The sequence below is a fragment of the Trachypithecus francoisi genome, unplaced genomic scaffold (assembly GCF_009764315.1).
Source record: "Trachypithecus francoisi isolate TF-2019V2 unplaced genomic scaffold, Tfra_2.0 Contig01579, whole genome shotgun sequence".
Taxonomy (NCBI): domain Eukaryota; kingdom Metazoa; phylum Chordata; class Mammalia; order Primates; family Cercopithecidae; genus Trachypithecus; species Trachypithecus francoisi.
In genome coordinates this window covers 6,718,422-6,742,896 of record NW_022681442.1, presented here as the reverse complement: position 1 = coordinate 6,742,896, position 24,475 = coordinate 6,718,422, and the positions used below count along the sequence as shown (strand labels likewise).

Here is a 24,475-nt window from a genome sequence, read left to right as displayed (position 1 = left end):
TCACTGTGAGGGGAAAGAAAATAAAATCTTCAGCTCCAGCCTCCTTGCATCACTCCAAGACACCCAGAAGCCAAGTTTCCTCTGGAAGATTCCCTCCCATCCTAGCCAGCACCGCAGTCTGTTGCTCAGATCTCAGAGAACTTTCTGAGATAAGAATTCGAGTTCCCCCTGACCCAAGTTCGGTAAGGTTAAGACAGGCACCACCAAAACCACAACCCGCAATACACCAAGCCCAAATCTTGCCCCAAAACCTGGTGCACAGGAGGTTTGGATTAAGCATCAAAGAAGTTACCTTAAAGTTGTTTGGCAAAGAAAAATACTTCACTGTAAGAAGAACCCTAGGGAACGGTAAATTGCTTTTGAATATGGACTTTTCAGTGGCGCAGTCATTAATCATGTTAATGTAAACTGCGCTACAACAAAAATTTTCTAAGCAAGTCTCAGGGCACATCAGCATATCTAAGCCTCTGGGTTTGTTTCCAAAGTTCACATCCCGGCAGGCAATGAAACTGCTGTTAATGGGGTCAGCTATTACAGTGCTGTCCCCAACCTTGGGCCATAATAAAGGTGACTCAGCCATCCAGAAAAAACTCTCAAAGTTACGCAGGAAACAAACAAATTAATCAGAGAAAGAGAGTCAATGATTTTTGGAAGGTGTATTCACTGGACAAGTTTAAACAGAAACTCTCCCTGGATGATCGGACTGACACTTTAGGAAGGAGTTGAGGGAGAACAATCAACACTCCTCCCAGCACCCAAGTCCCCTGGCCAGACCCTTTGTGGAGTGGAGGGGAGGGCAGCAGCCAGATGAGGCGAGGAGGAGAGTTCAGCAGAGCTAAGCTTCACTGAGCCCCGCCAGCTCCAGCCATGTGCTTCGTGTTGGCAACAAACCGGTTCTTTCAAGAGAGGAAGAGTCTGACAAAAAGGACAGCTGCAGCAAAGCAGAAGCTAAGGGTAAAAACCTCTCCAAAGCCCTATAGGGATTCTCCCCTAAAGTTAAACAAAACACCATTGGGGTTTGCAAGGACTAGTTAATCTATTAGTCTTCCCCTTGCTGGATCAATTAAAGAGAGTCCCTCCACATCTGGTTTCCATAGAAAACTGAAACTTGTATTATCAGCACATTACATAACAAATTATGCCTGCAGGTTTCTTTTATTACACATCAGAGAGGTGTGCCTGGTGGTGGTAATGATGGGGGTTGTGCTGATCTGAGTATTTGCTTATTTTAGTCTTTTTATTTAAGGGTAAGAACAGAAAGTTTTCCATACAATGCGCAATTTAACTGCAGAAAGTCACGCTATCCAAACAAAACATCAACTGAACAATCCGAAGGTGGGCCCAGAGCTCAGTGTTCAGGGCCCAAGGCAAGGAGTGAGAAGGGTGTGCTTTTTAAAAGAGCTCCGCAGCGTCCCCTGCTGCCAGCTCCTAATATTTAAACACAGCTCTCTCTGGCCTCCAGAAGGGGAGGAGAGCAGGCTGGCCCTTCCTGAGCTTCAATCAAGGGTCAGGCGCCTGCTCACTGGACCCGCTTAAAGGAACCCAAGCCCACTAGGCTTCTATAGGGAGGATGGGGGGCTAGTGGGGCAGTAAGGGAAACAACAAGGGGAAAGAGAAAGACTAAAACATGGAGACAGAAAGGGCCCAGTCCTGGAAATAACACCAGGACTTCCCATAAAATGTCAATTAAGCGTAACCACCACAATGACAAAAAGGTATCAAAAAGCTCTTTCCAAAAGAACTTTATGAACTCCCAAAATGCTATGTGCAACATACCCCAAGTTGAAAAAAGAAGGGGGAAACTGATTGAAAACATTATGAACCAAGACAGTGGAATGCTCTACTTTGTCCTAAGAATACTGGAACATTCAAGTCCACTTCTGCAGCAGTGAGGTTGCTAGTTTCTATTTAAAAACTTGTCTTCGATATCAAAATGACTGCACATGAATCTCACCTTCCCAAAAGAAAATAGGAAGTAGTTGGGCAACATCATTTGAATTCAAATAGCCTCGTTCTCTGAAGAAACGTTTGGAAGAAAAAAAATACAGGCCTTCTCCACGCCTCTCCTTAGCTTTCTAACCTGAAAAAGCGCCTGGAAGCTGGATCGGCACACTCCCAGGTCGCATGATGGGTGACAGCCAAGTGCAGACACAGAGTCAAGGGCTACCAGTCCTGATCCAAACCTTCTCCCACTGAATGGGACGATCAATTGGGACAAGTAGCTGTTTATGTAGTCCACAGCTAAAGGTGGGGTGGGGGACCCTGTAGACCTGCAATTCAATATCAAAACTGTAACTGACACACGTTACTCTTCAATAGCTACATTAAAATGAAACCAAAACCTGGCCTAATAAGGAACAGTCAGTTTCACCTGGTAGGCTAACTCCATTCCTTCCCCAGTCCTCAAACCAGGTGGCATCTTTTAAAACGAGTCCAGGATCTGGAGCAAGGAGGAATCTCCCTGCCAGCCGGTGGGGACTGCTGGGAACACATATGCTAGCATGTCATTTGGAAGTCTGCTAATATGTTGTAAGCAGCACAAGACGCTTGCCTGGCTTCCCAGGCCAATAAACAATGCCATTCCAACTCCTGCAGCAGTCAATAAGAAACAGTCTCTTTTCTCCACCATCCAACAATTCAGCAAACATTTGTTCCTGTTGAACAACCGTCAGCCTGGCTCCATCTGCACCCGCTCCTGCAAGGCGAGCGCAGCGGCACAAATGCCCACCCCAGGATCCCAGACCCGGAATGCAAGCCATTCCGGGGGCCACTTTCCTAACACCACCGAGTCCAGAGATTGTACCGTATGGAAGACTCGGAGTGTGGCCTATAGGAGGCAGAATCCCATTCATCAAACGCTGCAAAGAGCTTTTCTTTGTTCACCATCGTCCTAAGTACAGTACGTGTTAATGAGCCTGGGCGGTCAGATGGAAGGAGGTCGGCTTCAGGGGGCGTCCGAACGCGAGGGACCCGGGCAAACCTGTCCGTGCGGTTCGTCGCTGCTGCGGCGCTCCGGCCCGAACCACGAGCATTGTTCCCCAAGTCCGAAGACGGGGGTGGAGAGCTGGGGGCTGGGGGACACGGTGGGGGGCGGGGGAGCGAGAACACACTTGGGACAACACAAACCGCAAACCCTCCCCGGATTCTGGGTGTCCTCGATTCTTTCGTCTCTGCCCCACCAAGAGACACCCTGAGCGCGTAACCTGCCTCCCACGGGCTTGCAAAATCCAAGACAGGCAAAAATGTGACTTGACCAGTGTGCCTGTGCCGGACGGCCCTTCTCGCCATGTGCAAAAGCCACGCCGACGCGGACGCCCCCACTCGCGAGCCCCAGCCGTGGCCTCCCCGCGGGCTTCCCCCGCCCGGGACAGAATGCCCCCTCACCACCATCCTGACCGCCCCGGAAAGTCCAGCAGCAGCGGAGCCCGCCGCCTCGCGCCCGCATCCCGGGGGTGACGGGTGCAAACTTCCGCGAACAAAAGAGTTGTCTGCAAACGATGCGGGAACTTCGGGGCGAATGGGGACGCCCGGCTCCCGAGACTCCGCGCCTCCTCCGCAGAAGCTAGTCAAAGCTCAAGTCGAGACGCGGAGAGGACACCCCCGGGCGCAGCAGTCCCCGCGCCCGCCCGCCCGTCCTGGCCTGGGGAGCGCAGACTTTTCCGCCGCAGCCAGGCTTGTACGTCCCCATGCCTGTGCTCTGACAAGTCTCACGCCTGCATCAGGGGCGAGACCGAGCGCCCGGAGAAACCGCCCGACCCAATCCAAACGCGAAACAAGGCAGAAAAAAAGGCAACCAGCAACACTAGTAAAAAAGAAAAAAAAACAGGCAAGCCCATTGCACACGCGAGCCGGGCTCCCTCCAGCCGGCGGCCGGGACGCACACGGCCCGGACCTCTCTCGGGGCCAGCCCCCCGGCCACCGCCGCCGCCGCCCGGCCCCGGGTCGCTTACTGTGCGCGGCGGGGCGCTCCGGACGCGGACCCCGCGCCGTCACCGCCAGCGCTCGCCAAGTCGTTCGGGCTGCCCGCCGCGCGTCCGCCGCGCGCACGCTCGCCTGCCGGCGCCGAGCGCTTTGTACGAGCGGCTCCCGGGGAGGAGGAAATCGACTTGTCACTTCCTGAAGTATTTGCAACTCGTCCCTTTAACCGGCACCGGCCAGGCCGCCCGCGCCCGCCGCCGCCGCGGGGCCGCCCGACAGCGGCTGCGTGGACTCGGCCCGGCGCTCAGCGGGCTGCGTCGCGGGCCCGGGCGGTAGGCGCGGCGGCGGCGTGCAGGAGGCAGGCGGCGTGCGGCGGCGGCGGCGGCGGCGGCGGCGGCGGGCGAATGTGCAGTGCGCGCAGCCGCCGATGGGCGGGGAGTGGGGGCTCGCGGCGCGCCGCGGGCGGGGCTAGAGGGCGTCCTGCGGGCTCCGCCGCGCGCCGCTCGCCGCGCTCGCGCCTGCGAGGCCCCAGGACGCGGGAAGTGGCCCCGGGCCTGGGCTGCGCCACCGCGGCTGCCCGGGCCCTGCGCCAGGGGCCCTACGGGCTTCTCTCCCCGCCCCCCGCACGAGCCGGGATGAAAACGCTGGGCCACATAGGCTTCAGGCATCCAGCTTCCGGGTTGTTAGGTGCCGAGGTTTAAAAGAAACGGTCACTTCAGTGGCGTGCAGGACAGCGGGCGCATGGGGTCGCGGCGCGGGGGGGACCTTGAAGTGTTGTCACACTTTGGGAAAATAAAACACAAGTTTCCTAACTCGGGGCGCTGATCAAAATGAAGGAATGTGTACTTCAGAAGCCACATCCAAAATACATGCAACTGGCGAAGGAAGGATTTGTGGTTGCTAAGCAGAGGCAGAGCATGTTTAGTTCTGTAACTTAGGATGTTGACTTAAGTTCAGGAATGTAACCCTGATAGAATAAGCAGAGTATTTTCATTGTGCTGCTCACCTGGGGGAGGGGGATTGTTTTCCTTGTGAAGTGAAGCCCTAGATTTCCCATTACTCCTTCCTACTGGTGTATGTTATTTTATTGACCTTGTATCCAAAAAGCAATTTTTAAAGAGAAGGTTTTTTAAAACCCCCTATGCCTGTTTTGTGTTCTCCTTTGCCAAAAAAACAAAACACCTCATTACTTTACATGGATTGTGTCTGCGCCATTTGAATGGTTCTATTCATAAATAGGGAAACTTTTTCTGTTGCTTCTAGGAACGTTTAATTGGTTTTAATCCAATGTTTCAATCCCAGTATCAAACATAAATGAACAATTAACTTCTTGAGCTTTGTGCGCTTGGGAAACTATTATATTTCATGGCTATTGCTGAAATATTTCAGAATATCATCACACTGGACCCATTCTTTTCAGAAAAGCATGAACTGACATCTCCTTTCACACTACAGCTCACTCCACTGAGTTCTGCTGCATGATTAGAATGGACGGCAATCACTGGAAAGGATATGAGTCTATTCATTTCAAGTTACATGATGTGGGATAGAGTCAATTCATCCTAAGAAAGCCAAAATGAACTAACATACAGAATACAGAATACTAAGATACTGATACCCTTACCCATATACGTTGCTTTTTAAAAATGCATTAAGGACCAATCTCGAAAGGAACAAGATCCAAGAACCGATGGTGAACAAAAGAAGGCCCAAGGAATAATTTTAAGAATGCTGCTATGCTTAACCAAAAGAGTCAGTGTTTCCCTAAAGCTATCTGGTATCACACAATCACCTCAGCGTTTGAGGGCTTTAAGGACAGTTTAATTTACGAAGTTTTTATTAGGAAGCCTAGAGTGACTCCTGCTGGCAAACATTCAGTTTATTCCTACAATTACTAGTTCATCAGGTCAACTTAAAAAACAAGATGCAGGGTCCCAAGCCTGGAAACAATTATTACAACCATTATTCTTGTTCCTTTCAGGATGATTTGCGTTTCACATTCCAAGGATGGTGGTCATGGCCAGTTCCTCTGCTGTAACACCTCCTTTCCAACCTAAAGCAGCCTGTTTTTCTGGTTCTGAGGCTTTCTTGAGGCTGTCTAGAACTAATATACTTGCTTAAGAAGTTATGCTATTAACCAATAAATAGTTACTTCTCATTTTCTAGATTTGTATCTCCAAAGACTAAAAAGATACATAAAGACCTGTATCACACTTAACCTTCCATACTATAGGCTCTTCCCACATGATGTAATAATCCTACAGCTATATTATAAAACACCCTCACTTCTTAGTGCTCAGCTCCATAGTTCTTTACTATGAAAAAATTCTACCCAAAAGGTTGTTATATTAGAGTTCTGCTCAATTCAGAAGAGTAGCTAAAAACGTAGAACTCTGGATTTAAAGCTATGTAAAAGCTGCAATGGGGCAGGGACATGGAGCTAAACTCTCTATCTTTGTTCAATCCAAAATGGTCAAACCAAATCAAAACCAGATTTTGAACACAACCAGACACCTAAATGGAAATGCATAGGCCAATTTAGGAATAAATCCATAAATAATCTAAAAACTATTACTTGTAACTTTTCCATTATCATCAACCAATGCTAACCTGATTAAGCCAGAGAACACCCTGGGAAATATAAAATGCAGGGATTACTTGCAGTCTTTTACTTCAAGACCAATATATGATGGCCCCGCACAGTGGCTCAAGCCTGTAATCCCAGCACTTTGGGAGGCCAAGGTAGGCGGCTCACTTGAGGTGAGGAGTTTGAGACTAGCCTGGCCAACATGGTGAAACCCTGTCTCTATTAAAAATACAAAAATTAGCCAGACATGGTGGCAGGCACCTGTAATCCCAGTTACTCAGGAGGCTGAGGCAGGAGAATCGCTTGAACCTGAGAGGCAGAGGTTGCAGTGAGCCAAGATCGCACCACTGCACTCCAGCCTGGATGACAGGAAAAGACTCTGTCTCAAAAAAAAAAAAAAGAAAAGAAAAGAAAAGAAAAAAGAAGAAAAAAAAAAGAAAAACAAACAAACAAACAAAAGATATGAAAACCAGTGACAAAACACAGCAATCCTAGTTCCCCCAAAGGAGGACTACCAAATAGAGGCACACTTGTGTGTAAGGTATGAAACATATTTCCACTCAAAACTGCTTGGGAGATAGAAACTGAGTATCATTCTATATTAGAGAGCTCCCCTGTTATAAGTTGAAAGCTCTTAAGCAACAGGAGACAATAAGGGTGTGTTTTATTAAGGGTGTAACCTACTAAAACTTGTATCAACAAGCTAATAAAAGTATTCACCTAAGCACATTTGTGCAGAGGAGGGTAAAGGTTGGGTTTTGATATGCACTAAGGAGTGTCCTAGGTAGTTAGTGGGTGTTTTATTTTTATGCCTTTAGAACCAGATAAATGTGACATTCAAACAAAGAGCTGAGCTTTGAGGCTGGAGCAAGTACCAGCAAATGTTCAGTTTTTCTCATCTAATCTATCTGTATGTATGGTTGTAAAAAGAGCTCACCACGAAAAAATTATCAACTGGTTTGAGAGAATAACATACTATCCTTTTTAGACTAACAAGCGAAGTAAGCAAACGCCAAAAGTTATACACTGGACCCAACAGCAGTATGCAGATGCACGTGTATTCACCCCTTTATTTGGCTTCCAAAAGCCACTGCCTCTTTGTCACAACCCTTGTATTAAAAGCCAGTCATTCACATTTCACACTGTTCTTTCTACATTTGAAAAGATCTTTTTTAAAGCAGAACCTTTTAAAATTACTTATAATAAATTATGAGAAGACAGACATCACCAAGTCCACCTTAAGTATTTTCAAAAAGATTGGTGACTAGAAATATGTTAGCAAAATATACTTCTTTGGAAAATATAAGAAGTTTCTGATTATAGATGGAAATAAAAAATCTGAACCTATCATGGGGGCAATTTTCATGTCTTACTCAGAAAAAAAAGTTCTGTAAATTTTCCCACATCTTTGTGCAGCTACAACTAATAACCTTACCTACATTGGCATGTAGGGATCACATGATACATTAATCCTTCTGTTCTTTCCTGTCTGTTCTTTTTATCCACTGATGAAAATAAGAAATGAATTATAGCTCTAGCTGGAATCATGCGTGTATGTACATACATACATACACACATGATACATATACACACACCTTTTTAAAACGGTATTTAGTTCCTGAGGACAAAATTACTCTTTGATCCAAGAACTAAACAATTTATTTTCATTGAAAAATAACCTCAGCAATGAGTTTAATAATACCAATCCCACTCCTTTGATACAAAGTAAGAGTTGAAAGCAGCTTGAAGAGGAGTGACTATTGAGATCAGCGCATGTGAAGCCACACAGCTTTGTAACTGACTGTCTAGCACCATTGAGGTACGAAAGCATGCCAGCTGGGCCAGCATTGTGCACCACAAAGTATGGGTTGTGAGCCTAAGTCCTGAGCACAAACCCTGCTTTCCAAGTTGGCAGGTGCTGAAAACACTGCAAATGTCACGCTTGCAACTCACTGGATGGAAGAGTTCTGGTAAGTAAGCTAAAAAGAACCAAGCAACAGTTAAGACTTATTTCAACTTCGTTTTTTTTTTTTTTTTTCAAAGTTAATAGTAGCTACTGGTATTACGTGCTACAAGAAAACACAAGCATGAATAACAAACATTTAAAAGCTTATGTATGGTAAATAAAAAGTGTAAGAAAGGCTTTTCACTACATTCAAAGTAAATGGCATATGTAAAACTTATTAAACCTATTTTATTATTCTAATACTAAGGTTCAAAAGCATCTGTTTATGATCTTACATGAAGTAGACTCTAATTATTATCATTATAACATGGTGAGTTCCCTAGTTTGCTTCAGTTACCCCACCAAAAACATATCTAAAAACAAGTTACAATATTTTCATATTGCTATGTTATAAATTGCATTTAATCTAGAAAATATTTCAACTGTAGACCAGGCTAAACGTTTATGTTAACATCTTTAAATGAAACCATTTCAACTTTTTTTCTTTTTTTTTTTTTTGAGATGGAGTCTCGCTCTGTCGCCCGGGCTGGAGTGCAGTGGCTAGTTTTCAGCTCACTGCAAGCTCCGCCTCCCGGGTTTACGCCATTCTCCTGCCTCAGCCTCCGAGTAGCTGGGACTACAGGCGCCCGCCACCTCGCCCGGCTAGTTTTTTGTATTTTTTAGTAGAGACGGGGTTTCACCGTGTTAGCCAGGATGGTCTCGATCTCCTGACCTCGTGATCCGCCTGTCTCGGCCTCCCAAAGTGCTGGGATTACAGGCTTGAGCCACCGCGCCCGGCCTCAACTTTTTTTCTTAAACATTCTTTAGAGGAATTCACATTCAGTATTTGAGATATAAGCTCAAAACTTAATTTTTCTCTTGTCAACTATCTGCCATAAGTCATTGCCTCAAGAAAAATCTATTTTTAATTCCTCCCTAGTGATATGCTCAAAGCTACCGCTCTCCTGCCTTTCCCCCTAAAAATGAAACTGAGTAAATTTCATTTTCATTAGGTAGAAAGGAAACTAAAACTAGATACAGTTGGTGATTTCACAGAGCTTAAAAACCCAATCTAAAGGCTGAATCCTTTGGATTTAAAATGTCAAGAAAAGAAATCAGCCTCTAGTTCTAAAGGGTAGAACATTCCTGGGAGCAGTATGAAAAGAACATTTAGCCTACATAGTAGCCTGTGAATTTCTTAACTCTCCTCAGCAGTTTGTCAATCTATTATATTAACCAAAAGCAAAGATCTTTTGTTTGAATTCATACCCATGACTGTTCTAACAGAGACTAGCCTTGCTGATTTTGTATGTGCATAACCTGCAGCTATAGGTTGAACTGTACCTACAATATAAAAGAATTGATATGAATGAGAAGTTTGCTTACTATTTCAATTACTAGTTTACAGCTTCTCTTAACTTTTACAAGGGACAAAAACCAAAAAAAACACCTTGATCAACACCAGGTTAGTCAACCACTGTACTGTTAAACTACCTAACATAAAGAACTGGAGCTTTGATGATTCTGTTGTAAAGAGGTACATCATATCATATTGACCTCAACTCTGTAGAACTCTCTTAGAATGGTTAAAAGGCTAAAGTCCTCTAGGATGAACTAAAGAAAGCAATATGACTCTGGCCAACATGTCTATAGTCATACTAAGCAATCTAGACATTGAGATAGTCATATAACCACCAATAAAAAGGCTAAAGAAATAAACCCGAAAAACCAAACGTTTTCTTTTTTTTTTTTTTTTTTTTTTTTGGATACGGAGTCTCACTCTGTCGCCCAGGCTGGAGTGCAGCGGCACGATCTTGGCTCACTGCAACCTCCGCCTCCCAGCTTCAAGCAATTCTCCTGCCTTGGTCTCCTGAGTAGCTGGGACTACAGGTGCACACCACCACACCTGGCTAATTTTTTGTATTTTAGTAGAGAAGGGGTTTCACCGTGTTGCCGAGGCTGGTGTTGAACTCCTGAGCTCAGGTAATCTGCCCGCCTCGGCCTCCCAAAGTGCTATGATTATATAGGTGTGAGCCACCAAGCCTGGCCAAACCAAATGTTTTCCAGAGTAGCATAAACAACTGATTCACCATACCTTTTACACTACACTGTCAATTCTAGTATAAACTAAGGACAAATCAGATAAAGTATTTAAAGTATTACTCAACATCAAACTTGAAAATGTCATTGCGAATGGCACTGTTAGCTTACAGCAAAGGAAATAAACCTGAATCACTGATTAAGGATATCAAATCTGGATGATGCAAAGTAGAAATCAATTATAAAATCTCAGGCCACTGCTTCCTAAATGGCCAATACAAGACCCAAATCCAATTCAACACTTTCATTAAATCCAATGCCACCAGCGTCCTAATGCATGATCCTACAGGGACTTGCTCTTGGTTCCTTTGTCTGATGTCACTTGGAATAATGCTTTGGCACTCAGACCTAATGAAGGAAGGTATATCATATCCTTGTCTATTTGGTTTCAATTCAAATGCACCCACATTAACATTTTCCCCCAGCATACCTACATTTCTTAGTGAATTATTACTGGGGCTGGATGCAGTGGCTCACACCTATAATCCCACCACTTTGGGAGACCAAGGTGGGAGGACTGCTTGAGGCCAGGAGTTCGAGACCAGCCTGGGTAACATGGCGAAACCCTGTCTCTACAAAAATTACAAAAAATAGCTGGGCATGGTGGCACATGCCTGTGGTCCGACCTACTATGGAGGCTGAGGTTGGAGGATCACTTGAGCCCAGGAAGTTGAGGTTACAATGAGCCATGATTGCACCACTGCACTCCAACCTGGGTGACACAGTGAGACTGTCTCACAAAAAAAAAAAAAAAAAATTACCACTTAAAACAGATAATGATCTAAATCCAAGGGGTATTCTTAGTCTCTGCTGACACATCATAAAGGACATTTCATGAAAATCTGGCATTATAATATCTGGTCCTCATTTCTTAAATGACTGGAAAAAAAAAAAAAGGTACTTCAAGTCCAGCATAGTGGACTGCTGAGGAGTCCCAGCTACTTAAGAGGTTGAGGCAGAAGACTGCTTGACTATATCAGCCAAGCAATACAGTAAGACTTGGTCTATCAAAAAAATAAATAAGTGCTTCAGTACCAGCGCTAGAGACTAAGGAAGAAGAAGCTATACAGTATGATTTCTAAGTTCTGAAAGGCCTACCTAAACTTTCCCTCTCACTTATCTAGCACTCCTCCTCTCTTCACTCATTTAATCACTCCTGGAACACAAATGCCTACAATGGAACTGAATATACTAAAACCGTGGCACTGAGGGGTAAAATCTCAAACAATTAAACATATCAGCTTCATGGGAAGAAGGGTCCTTGGAGGAAAGAACACTGATTTGGCCTTAGTGTGTGGCAGCAATCCCGCTAAGCTGCTTTACATTTCTCACTTAATATTCACATTCCTAATATGCAGGGTCTAAAGCACTGCTTCTCTCTCCAAGCTGTTTCAAAGAAATATATGGAACAGAAACCAACCTTAAATACCTACTATACAGAAGGTACTTTGCTAGCACCTTTAACATACTTCAGTTTCACTGGGGAAATAAGCAGTTACAGAGACAAACTGAGAGTAGCCTGGAGAGAGACAGGGCATAAGGGCAGACCCATATACTATACTCAATATACTATATATACTGTAGTATATACAGCATACTATATATAAGAAGAGCAGACCCATATACTATACTCATATACTACATATACTATAGTATATACAGTACACTCTATATAAGAAGGGCAGACCCATATACTATACCCATATTCTATACTCATCTTAGAGTGGCAAATTAGGTCATCTGTGTGTAGTTTGTGCCTTGTGTCAAGAAAGAAACATATTGGGGAGATTCCTCAAATTATCACAATTTTTCTAAGGCCCAGTCTTGATCTCAATATTTCTATATATAAAAATGGAACTGGACTAAACAATAAGATGGAAATTCCTACGTTTCCTGGATATCTCCAGGCCAGGTGCGGTGCCTCACGTCAGTAATCTCAGCACTTTGAGAGGCTGAGGCAGGAGGATCACTTGAGCTCAGGAGTTCAAGGCTAGCCTAGGCAACATAGTGAGACCCCATCTCTACAAAAAATAGGAAAATTAGTCCAACATGGTGGCATGCATCTGTAGCCCCAGCTGCTAGGGAGGCTGAGGCAGGAGGATCACTTAACCCTGGGAGGTCAAGGCTGCAGTGAGTCATGATCACACCACTGTACTCCAGCCTGGGTGACTGGGTGACTGGGTGACAGAGTGAGACCCTATCTTAAAAAAAAAAAAAAAAAGGCCGGGCGCGGTGGCTCAAGCCTGTAATCCCAGCACTTTGGGAGGCCGAGACGGGTGGATCACGAGGTCAGGAGATCGAGACCATCCTGGCTAACAGTGAAACCCCATCTCTACTAAAAAATACAAAAAAACGAGCCGGGCGAGGTGGCGGGCGCCTATAGTCCCAGCTACTTGGGAGGCTGAGGCAGGAGAATGGCATGAACCCGGGAGGCGGAGCTTGCAGTGAGCTGAGATCCGGCCACTGCACTCCAGCCCGGGCGACAGAGCGAGACTCCGTCTCAAAAAAAAAAAAAAAAAAAAAAACCTCTGGTCAAATGCATACAAACTTATCAAATAGAAGATATCAGTGACAATACTCAACTACAAAGTTTAAGAAAACATGGACAAAGATTTTTTTAGACTGAATACTCATCTGACTGCTTCAAATATTTTACGTACATATGTATATATGAGTACAGATACCTTGGTTTAAAAGAACATCAAGTTACCTAACAACTGACAGTTAGCAAATGGAGTATTTAATCTCCCCACATATATAGTCGACCACTGAACTACATGAGTTTGAACTATGTGGGTCCACTTATACTTGGCTTTTTTCAACCAAACTCAGATTGATAATACAATATTCTTGGGATGCAAAACTCACTTATGTATAGATTTGGTTATAAGCAGGTGGTCCCAGTATCCCTCATGCATACCAAGGGACAGCTATTCTAGAAGCCTATTTCATAGGGCTTTTTCTAAGCCTCAATTGATTTCAGGAGTATTATGGACTAAATGTTGGTTTCCCCCTACAATCTACATGTTGAAGCCCTGACCCTCTACCCCCAACGCAATGATATTTGGAGATAGGGACTTTATGAAATAATTAGGGTTAGATGAGGCCATGAGAGTGAGGCCCTCAGGATGGGGTTAGTGCTCTTTATTTTGTTTTTGTTTTTGTTTTTGTTTTCAGATGGAGTCTCGTTCTGTCACCAAGGCTGGAGTGCAGTGGTGTGATCTTGGCTCACTGCAACCTCCACCTCCCAGGTTCAAGTAATTCTCCCGCCTCAGTCTCCCGAGTAGCTGGGACTACAGGTGTGCACCACTAGGCCCAGCTAATTTTTGTATTTTTAGTAGAGATGGGGTTTCACCATGTTGGCCAGGCTAGTTTCAACCTACTGACCTCAGGTAATCTGCCCTCCTCAGTCTCACAAAGTGCTGGGATTACAGACGTGAGCCACCGTGCCCGCCTGGAGTTAGTGCTCTTTATAAGAACAGACACCAGAGAGCTTATGCGCTCCCTCTCCTCCAACCCCACTGCACACAAAGAAGTCATGTAGACACACATAGATGGCAGCCACTTAGAAGCCTATAGAGAAGAGGCCTTAAAATAAAGTATACCTTGCCAGCACAATGATCTTGGAATTCCAGCCTCCAGAACTAACTTTCTAGAAATAAATTTCTGTTGTTTAAGCCACCAAGTTTACGGTATTTTATTATGGCAATGTGAGCTAACAAGGATACAGAATGTTAAATATCACCTAAATGCCCTTGTTTTATGGAGAGAAAAACTGGAGACCAGAAAAGGAAAGTGACTTGGCTAGGTCTAATCATTTTTCTCCAAAATTAAATATTTTTTAAAATCATTTGTTTGACATCTATTCTATTGCTTAATAGATTTTAACAAATTACCTGCTGTTATAAAATGAAAGGAACCAAAATAAATTCAACTGAATTTCAAGTTCAGAAAATAATCTCCTTAATTCATTGCAAATACTGAAATGATCTTACTTCTGCTACATAATGTCTTCATCACACAAATTCCAATAGGAAACCTGGGCTCACTAACTGAATACTGGGGGAAGACCGCTTATTTCTTAGTGAGCTCCAGTATTCAGAATTGCTCTTTTAGTTTAATCCAGTTCATTACTTTTTTTAAATTTTTTTTTGAGACAGAGTCTGCTCTGTCGCCCAGGCTGGAGTACAGTGGCGTGATCTCCGCTCACTGCAAGCTCCGCCACCTCCCGGGTTCACGCCATTCTCCTGCCTCAGCCTCCTGAGAAGCTGGGACTGCAGGCGCCCGCCACTGCGCCCGGCTAATTTTCTTTTTTTGTATTTTCAGTAGAGACGGGGTTTCACCGTGTTTGCCAGGATGGTGTCGATCTCCTGACCTCATGATCCGCCCGCCTCGGCCTCCCAAAGTGCTGGGATGACAGGCGTGAGCCACCTCGCCAGGCCCAGTTAATTACTTTTTAATTAAATAACAACTACAACAATTGGTACTTCCAACTACAAAGCCAAGAGTTCTGTCCTATCTCTTGAACAAACTATATTATCAATTGTTTGATCCAACTGGCTCTCTCACTGAATCTGGGCTTTCCCTGTAGGCCTGTTCGGTTTACAGAGGGGATAAACAGCTCATCCTTGTATGCCTTGCTTATGACCGCTTCTCAAAAATCAAAATATTACTCTCATTCAAAATAGCAGTATAAAAGCAGCTTCCCTGAAACACAAATGCATCTCAAAGGTTCTATTTATACATAGCACCACATGTAGTTTTCACTCACAATTTCAGGTCTTTCTTCCAAAGCTTGCCCACAGCTCTTTAATTCCACCAGGTATGTTTTATTAAATACCATATTATGACTTTCCCCATTCAGAAACCAACTAGGCTTCTTACTGAGAACATAGAAGGAAAACCTAATTATCAGTGCTTCAATGCATCTAAATTTATTTCATTACCAAAATCAACAGAGTAGGGGCTAGCTGCTGTTGTAGAAAGGCCGACGGATATGGAGTATAAACTGCTCTTTCCTCCACTCTTCCTTCCCCTACCCCACCCCTCAAAGTTCCATGGTTGGAAATCATCCTAACATTTTTTCATCCCAACATTTTTTTAGCCAGGATGTACTAAAATTAGATGGGAACAAAGGCCTGACATTTTCCTATTAGAGAAGGGTTAGGAGGAAAATGTGAACTGACAGCACCCACACTCTTCTACATTTAGCCTCTTCCTCCCAATGGTTCTCTCCTCTTTGCAGCAGTAAAGCAGGCTTAAAAGCTGGGGAACTACAGCCATCCCAACACCATTTCGATTCTGCTATCATCATTGATGATAAGCTGCCTGATCTGTAATATATTAATTAAAAATGAGAAATACAGTTCACAGTCCCCTTATTCAACCAGAGTATTTTCATATTTTTTCCTAAGCTACTCGGATAATATACACGATATGCTAATTGCTGGATCATGTGTAAATTTTTACATATTTGGGAAAACAGATATATTAGATTTGCTTTTCTTAAGATGCTTCCAGATACTATGAACAATAAAGATCACTCACTTAAATACTTATCATTTGCTGATACGGTACAGTAATAAAAATACGTACGTAAAAATATAACATGGAAGAATTTATCATTTCTCATCTCTTCAGGAAACAAAGAAATCATTTCTTTTGAAAACAAAAATGTAGATTTTGGCTTTTTATTTCTTCTTCTAACAAGCTAGGCAAGTAATTTGCAAATACTTTAGGGCTCAACTGATCTCCCAGTTTAAGTCTTTTTTACAATGGTATCAGCATGACAGAAGTACATTCTGCCAGCTTATGCATCTCAGTTTTTGAAGTCTTACTCCAGAAAAGCAGGATAGGATATTGATACATTCATGTCTTAGGAATTATTCCTATCTTTTTAAGTTTATTTCCCTAGGCCTAAACTATAGTGACAGCTCAAAATTCATCTAGAGAAGCCCTTTTAATGCTCAGTCTAATACACTGTGTTGCAAAAGATTTTTAAAACTCAGTAAGTACTGACTCAAGCTCTCTTTTTTTCCTGGTTACTAGAGCCCATCTTGACATCTAAGCTGGAAATGAATGATCTTTCAACAACACTCCAGGGATTTTGCTAAGGTCATATTCAATCATTCATTAGGCTTCTTACCCGTCGCTTTTCAGAGTTCCATTGTAGAGCTGGTTTTATTCAGCATTTATGTAGCCTGTGGGCTTGGGTATTTGTCTGCTTGATGTTGAGTTTCATTTCTATGCCCTGAACATAGGAATCCATCAATTGACCAAAGAATTTCAAACTATTCTTTTACTTTTCTAACAAATTGCATGGTGTATATGAAGAATAAATTAGCATTAATTTTCTTCCATTAACTGTTAATAAAACATGCTGATGAGCTCCCCCTTCTTCTATGGACATCTCTGTTTCCTGCCTAACCAAGAGAAATATAAGGATTTCCTAATTTTTTTCCCCACTATGCAATTGTCTTTCAGCCATATATGCTCCTCACCTCCCACAATCAAGCTCTAGGTCGTGGACAGCCTTCATTCAGTGAAGTGTATGAGACAAGACTTCTTTCAGAGTCCATCAACACCCCCTCACACACACACACACACACACGCCCACACGCCATTAGCTAAAGAGGTTACTACTGTGGAACACAAGACACTTGGTCTCATACTATCAAAGCAGAGGGCTGTCCAGGAGCACATACACGTTAGCTTACAGAGCCCAAAACAGGAACTCAAACCCCAGGACTCTCCCCTGGAGACAAACTGTTCACATCTGTACAGATTTTCATTATAGGCCACTAGACAGAGAGAGAGAGACACACACACACACACACTTCATAAAATAAAATTACTTAAAAGAACATAAATGAAAGTCATTAACACAGGCAGGAAAACGCTATTTCTTTGTATACCAATTTGAAGAAAATTATTTCAAGGCCATATGAAACTTAACTAATAATGTAGGTTCCTTAAAAATTGAGGTTTCTATCATACTCTGGATAAATGTGAATTGAGGTCAACATACAGTACCGTATTATAGTATCATAGAAATTTTAAAATAAGTCAGTCCACTGAAGCACATGATTCATAAAAAGACTAAAAGTCTTTTGTATATACTTAGCTCCCTTATTTCTTCAAAAAAAGAAAACCCAGAAGATTGCATGCATACCACAGATGAAGAAAAAAGGAAAACTCAGTGCTACTACAATGGGAAAAAAATCATTCAAGGACAGTTTGTACTTATTTTTAAATGGCTTTAGTCAGGCTGCCAAGAGTGATATCAGGTTTGATTCTCACATACATAAATGCCAGTCCCAAAAAGCAACTCTAACTTGTGCACCTGGCTTAAAACAAAATGTACTGAAAACTTTGTATTTGTTAATTGGTGTAACCCACCCATTCAGGCCTCAATTCCCTTTGGACTTGCACACGCACTTCCTATACACAGAAGTGGCCTGTTATGCAGCAATAACATCATAGTGAAAAGCAGCAATTCCATGCAGGCTGCACCGAGAAATTGCGTTTGCACTTCAAACAAGTTTCTTCAAAATAAGCGTCTTTCGATTAAGTGAAATTACAATTCCAAATTCTTATCCACAGAAAATAGCATTCACTACGTAACTTACTGCTCCTTTTTATAACTGCATAATCTGTCACAGTTACCCACATATTTACACAATTTAACAATACTAAGTTAAATAATGTATTTATGGTTTGTTTCAGGAACCTGGGGACATTTGCTGGCCTGGTTTTTAACAGTTTGGTATTATGTGAAAATACTAATTTCTTATTAGCATTTTTGGACCTTCCATTTGTTCTGGTTTTAGTCCCCAAGAAGCTAGCTTCCAGCAGGATTAGAGTAATAAGAAGAGATGACAACTTCCTTTTCCTAACCTTATCAAAAAGCTCTATGGTTAAAAAAATAAATAAATAAAAAACTTCACCTTTGCAAATGGAACAAACATGCCCCAAATAGTGACTCGAAAAGCTTTTCAACAAAGAATCATTCCAAGCTTTTTGTGAATCAGACTCAACATCTCAGTCTAGTCACACAGAAAGCCTAGTTTGTAGAATTAGTGCATTAAAATAGCATATACTTAACTCAAAATTCCAAGAGTACTTATCTATGTTATATTTGAAATCAAAGAATATTAATGTGAAAAAAAAACAAAGACCAGATCTCAAAAACTAAAACTATCTACAGTTTAAGATCTCCTGTCTTGTAAAATCAACACAATTTTGTAAAAAATTTAAATTGCATATATTTTGAAGTAATTTCTCAGTTTTTACATGTTGAAAATAAGAGCTTTTCAAAAATGTTATTTTTGTTGAAAGTCCACATACATGTCTTCAACTATCTTGTCTTAATGGTTGATCAATGTTTATTTAAATGAAAAACTCACTCCCCCGTCTACCCCTCCCCAAAAAGAAAAGGGACATAATGTTAGATTTACTCAATACAGGAGTAACATTTGCCAAATAAACAAAAAGTCTGTTAGTTATGTAACCCAACCGGCACACAAAGCTGAAAATCTTCAAAAAATTATGCAAAAACGTGTATTATGGCTCCAATATTAAAATGTTACCACAAATACAAAATGGTATTAAGTATGAATATGCCTTATTTTTTCAAAAACATTACTAAACGGTTTCTCTTGCTAAATTAACCCCTAACTAGAATATCTTTGTGCATGTATCACTGAAGGCTTATATAACTTACACTACTCTTTCACAGAAGAATGACAAAATTCTTAATAGAGGCAAGTCTTTGAGTAGGGAGATGGGGAAAATTAATGAAGGATGATATGAGACAGAGTTGACTGACTGCTATTCTGATACTGCACAGATGAACACTAACAAAATAACTACCCATCTTTTGTAACTGAACTTTATATGTAATCATCATAGGTCTCCAGCTGTACTGTAAATGCTATAAAGGCAGAGATTTAGCACCTGTGAGGCAGAATGTGCTAGGAGAAGAGAATGTTTTAAAGTCAGACAGACCCAGATAAAAATCCTGGCTCCATCCTGTACTGCTGGACCTCATAAAAGTGACTTCACTTCTCTCACTTTCATTTTCCTTATAAGTAGAAACAAGAAAAAGCAATACATCCCTCAAGAAGATATTGAAAGGATTCAATTACTTAATAAGACAACTCAACATAGCACTAGCAAATAATAATATTCCTTAGTTCTCTTTCCTTCTACTACCTGTTTATCCCTTACAGTGTGTAGAGAAGACCATAACTGCAAAATGCAGGCTTGATAACTCTTGAGCAACTGATATATTTCTCTGATTTTGTTTAATTATATACATAAAGGTAAGAGGCCTTTTCACAGGTATTAAGTTTAAAAATAACCACCATCCAACACAAAATAGTATTTCTTGTTATATTTTATAAATAGTCTAACAAAACACTAACAAAGTTGTTTTGCTTATTATTCTGATGCTGGAATAATTTGGTCAAATCTTCATAAATAGTTTTCAACTTTACCAAGGCGCAAAAATCAAGAATACAGGCTTTCTATAAACTCATTTACTACTTTAAAGTTTTTAACTGTTTAGCAGTTACAGGAAATCTTTTTAATCAAAAACTATTTACATTTCAAATACAAAAGAAAATTAAAAATTATTGACTGATCTCTAAAACCCAACCACTTAGATGCTCATTATTATTTTCTTTTACCAATCCAGTATATTCTATTCAACATGTGCATCCTGTGTACTCACTAAGCATTTATTTGCACAAGGATTTTCTGTGTCAGGCTGACTTTGCTGTGTAGATTCTGTGTAGCTACCTGAATTTGTCCAAGAAAAAGTCTCACATTTTTTGGAAAACCAATGCTGCTACACTGTTTCCAGATCTGCCTCCAAAGCTGAACTTGGGTGTTGGCAGCTCTTCAAAAAGTTCAAATCCTGTCAGACAAAATTTAAATACTTTTATTAAGGATTGAGTCTCATAGTTACATTTATTTATAGGCATGCATTAACACTGTACCTTTCAACCCTTTGTAAAACTGTAAGTCCAAACTCTAAATTGTGCTGAATTTCACTTCATGGTTTTTCAGTTCTACCATGTGTGTACAGTATATGTATGCTCACCCAAAATCACTTTGAATTTAATAAGGAAAAGACAAGACCAAAAACAAATTGCAGAAAACAGGCTTTCCATCCACCTCCCATTTCCTGAACTTCCTGTTTGTCACCCCCACAAAGCTGTATCTCTATTAGCCTCTATCACCTCGTTTGTAGGAAGCAGCTAGCATGTGTTGAATTTTTTTGTTTGTTTATTTGTTTGTTTTTTGAGACAGAGTCTCACTCCATCACCTAGGCTGGAGTGCAGTGGCACAAACTCAGCTCATTGCAATCTCTGCCTCCATAGTTCAAGCAATTCTCACCTCAGCCTCCCAAATAGCTAGAATTACAGTTACACGTCACCACGCCCAGCTAATTTTTCGCATTTTAGTAGAGATGGGGTTTCGCCATGTTGGCCAGCCTGGTCTGGAACTCCTGACCTCAAGTGATCCACTCACCTCAGCCTCCCAAAGTGCTGGGACTACAGGTATGAGCCACATCACCTGGCCCTGTGTTGAGTTCTTACTATGTGCCAGGCATTATTTTGAGTGCTTTGTATGTAGCAATCTAATTAATTCACACCACACACATAAAAGCACTTAATACAGAAAGGCAAAATAACTTGGAAATATAAGTGAATTTGTAGAAGATGAAAAAGTTCTGGAGAAGGATGGTGATGACGATTACACAAAAAATGTAAGTGTACCTAATAGCACAGAAGTGTTCATTTAAAAATGGGTATAAAGTGGTATGCTATGTGTATTTCAGCAGAATTAAAAACAATAATTTATAACAAAGATGAAGACTCAAACTAAACTAACTAATAAAGGTCCTAGGAAGACAAAGAACTAGTAACTTTCAAAGCATCACAGTATGGTTTTAAAAAAATCTTTCTTTCGGCCGGGCGCGGTGGCTCAAGCCTGTAATCCCAGCACTTTGGGAGGCCGAGGCGGGCGGATCACGAGGTCAGGAGATCGAGACCCTCCTGGCTAACACGGTGAAACCCCGTCTCTACTAAAAATACAAAAAACTAGCCGGGCGCGGTGGCGGGCGCCTATAGTCCCAGCTACTCGGAGGCTGAGGCGGGAGAATGGCGGGAACCCGGGAGGCGGAGCTTGCAGTGAGCCGCGCCACTGCACTCCAGCCTGGGCGACACAGCGAGACTCCGTCTCAAAAAATAAAAAAATAAAAAAAAATTAAAAATAAATAAAAAAAAAAATTAACTTTGAATCGAAAAAGTTTCAAAGTTAATCAAATCCTAGGTTCAAGTCTCAGCTTCACCACTTACTAAATGAGACAGGCTATCAAGTTACCTCTACCATGATCCTGATTTCTATGCAAAGAGGCTACTAATACCAATGCGCTCCCCCACCCCATCAAATTCACTGTGATTTTGTAAAGATCCAAATAAGATAATGTAGTGTTTCCCTAAACTATAAAATAAAATGTTTTATTATTTTGCTTTTAAAAAATAGAACAAATAAAGCTGGAAGGTCACTTACTAAAATGCCAACCAGGGCCTGGCATGGTGTAATCCCAGCACTTTGGGAGGCCGAGGTGGGCAGATCACTTGAGGCCAGGTATTCAAGACCAGCCTGGGCAACATGGCGAAACCCCATCTCTACAAAAAATACAAAAATAAGCCGTTGTGGTGGCCTGCGCCTGTGCACCTGTAGTCCCAGCTACTTGGGAGGCTGAAGTAAGAGATGCCTGGGTGATGGAAGCTGTGGTAAGCCAAGATTATGCCACTGCATTCCAGCCTGGGGAACAGAGCCACACTCTGTCTCAAAATAAATTTTAAAATTAAAGTAAAATAAAACGCCAATCAAGCTTTTCCCTTATTGATGGAACTATCAGTTTTGGATTTTTTTTTTTCTTGAGGCAGGGGTGGGGTTCTGTATTTTCTAAATTTCCATGCTTTGAGCTCAAATAATTCTTGTAAACAAAAAAAAAAAGTGTTTTAAATGATGTATATTGACTGGGTGGAGTGGCTGAGGCCTCTAATCCCAGCCTGAGGCTACTAATACTAATGTACTCCCTTACCCCATCAAATTCACTGTGATTTTGTAAAGATCCAAATAAGGTAATGTAGTGTTTTCCTAAACTATGAAATAAAATGTTTTATTATTTTGCTTTTAAAAAAAATAAAACAAAGCTGGAAGGTCACTTACTAAAATACCAACCAGGGCCTGGCATGGTGTAATCCCAGCACTTTGGGAGGCCCAGGTGGGAGAATCACTTGAGCCCAGAAGTTCGAGACCAGCCTGGACAGTATGGCAAAACCCCGTTTCTACTAAAAATATAAAAATTATCCAGGCATGATGATGTGTGCCTGTAGTTCCAACTACTCAGGAGGCTGAAGTGGAAGGATCACTTGAGCCCTGGAAGTCAAGGCTGCAGTGAGCCAAAATCCTGCCACTGTACTCCAACCTGGGCAACACAGAGAGAGAGATCCTGTTTCAAAAATAAAAATAAAAATTATATTATGGCATCAATTGGTCTATCATACTATTTCATTATACATCCTAATTCATGTTATCTAATTTCACCAAATCATAATAAGTCAATATTATAATGCTTATTAAAAGCTTATTATAAGAAAACTTTTCCAAATTGGGACATTTCTTTTAATAAAATAATATGATGTATCTTAATGCTGGAAAATGCAGGCATTGTGCTAGGTACATACATAGTTAATACACCCATATTTGTTTTCAAAAATTTTACAAATACTTTGGATATTTAATAATAAAAATTTTCTGTCTGTATAAATTTTCCAGGACTAACTTTTTAACTCCCTGGACTAACCCTACAGAACTAGAATTATTATATTTCAAAATAGAACACACCAAAATATTAACAGTGGTTGTACTCCACTGATGGTAAATGAATTGTCTTAATTATTTTAATCTGTATGCTTATGTGTTGACGTTATTGATATTTTTCAATTATTTAGATAATAAATTTGAATTACTTTTTCTTTTAAACGATAGCTCCCCAGCCGGGCGCGGTGGCTCACTCCTGTAATCCCAGCACTTTGGGAGGCCGAGACAGGCAGATTACAAAGTCAGGAGATTGAGACCATTCTGGCTAACACAGTGAAACTCCGTTTCTACTAAAAATACAAAAAAGTAGCCGGGCGGGGTGGTGGGCGCCTGTAGTCCCACCTACTCGGGAGGCTGAGGCAGGAGAATGGCGTGAACCCGGGAGGCGGAGCATGCAGTGAGCCGAGATCGCGCCACTGCACTCCAACCTGGGGGACAGAGCGAGACTCTGTCTCAAAAAATAAATAAATAAATAAATAAAATAAAGGATAGCTCCCCAAACCCGAATAGATTCAAAAAGACTCCCTTAAATTACTTCTGAAGTAAGATGGGTGGTTATTGCTTTCGTTCATTGTCATAAAGTCAAGTCCTTTGGATATCAAATTAGAATACGGGCAACTGGTTCCAGGTAACCCTTACCAAAAAAATTGTAACACAAAGTATTTGTATAATCAGGGGTATCATGGAAAAAAATGCAACATCTATTTCAACAGTTTTATGAACACTTATAGTTCAAATAAGAAAAGAACCTTAAAAGATTGGTGAAACAAGCTTTATTTTGTGCAAAGAGAATGTGGCAGCCAGTATGAGTAGTCAGGAACAAGACCTTTGGCAGTGACGCAGGCCAGTGTATTCTGTTACTGTCCCATATCTAACTTCAAATACCATTTTCTAAGGGACTCATGTCTAAAAAATGTTTTCAATTGTATATAATTATTTATGTAACATTTCCCACTATAACACTTCGCTTAAATTCTGTATTTCGTTCTAAAATTGAACATAGTTTACTCAATAGTTTTCAG

The 24,475-nt window shown here is 41.7% G+C and overlaps 2 protein-coding genes across 5 annotated transcripts in view; both read right to left on the bottom strand.

Moving 5' to 3' along the window:
- The window catches only part of FAM53B (family with sequence similarity 53 member B), a 126,168-nt gene extending 121,842 nt beyond the window's left edge, over positions 1-4,326 (bottom strand). The window contains exon 1 of the mRNA XM_033179779.1: positions 3,951-4,326. The gene's annotated coding sequence lies outside the window, so the exon portion shown is untranslated. The remainder of the gene's footprint in view (positions 1-3,950) is intronic.
- EEF1AKMT2 (EEF1A lysine methyltransferase 2) overlaps positions 1-24,475 on the bottom strand; it is an 89,280-nt gene that overhangs the window by 33,765 nt on the left and 31,040 nt on the right. For 3 of the 4 annotated variants that reach the window (XM_033179823.1, XM_033179815.1, XM_033179795.1), the window contains one exon: positions 17,793-20,469. In XM_033179823.1, the coding sequence (XP_033035714.1) occupies positions 20,375-20,469 (95 nt within the window). In that variant the 3' untranslated portion in view covers positions 17,793-20,374. Of the gene's footprint in view, positions 1-17,792; positions 20,470-24,475 lie in introns of those variants that run through there. The other variant, XM_033179804.1, reaches the window with a different exon arrangement.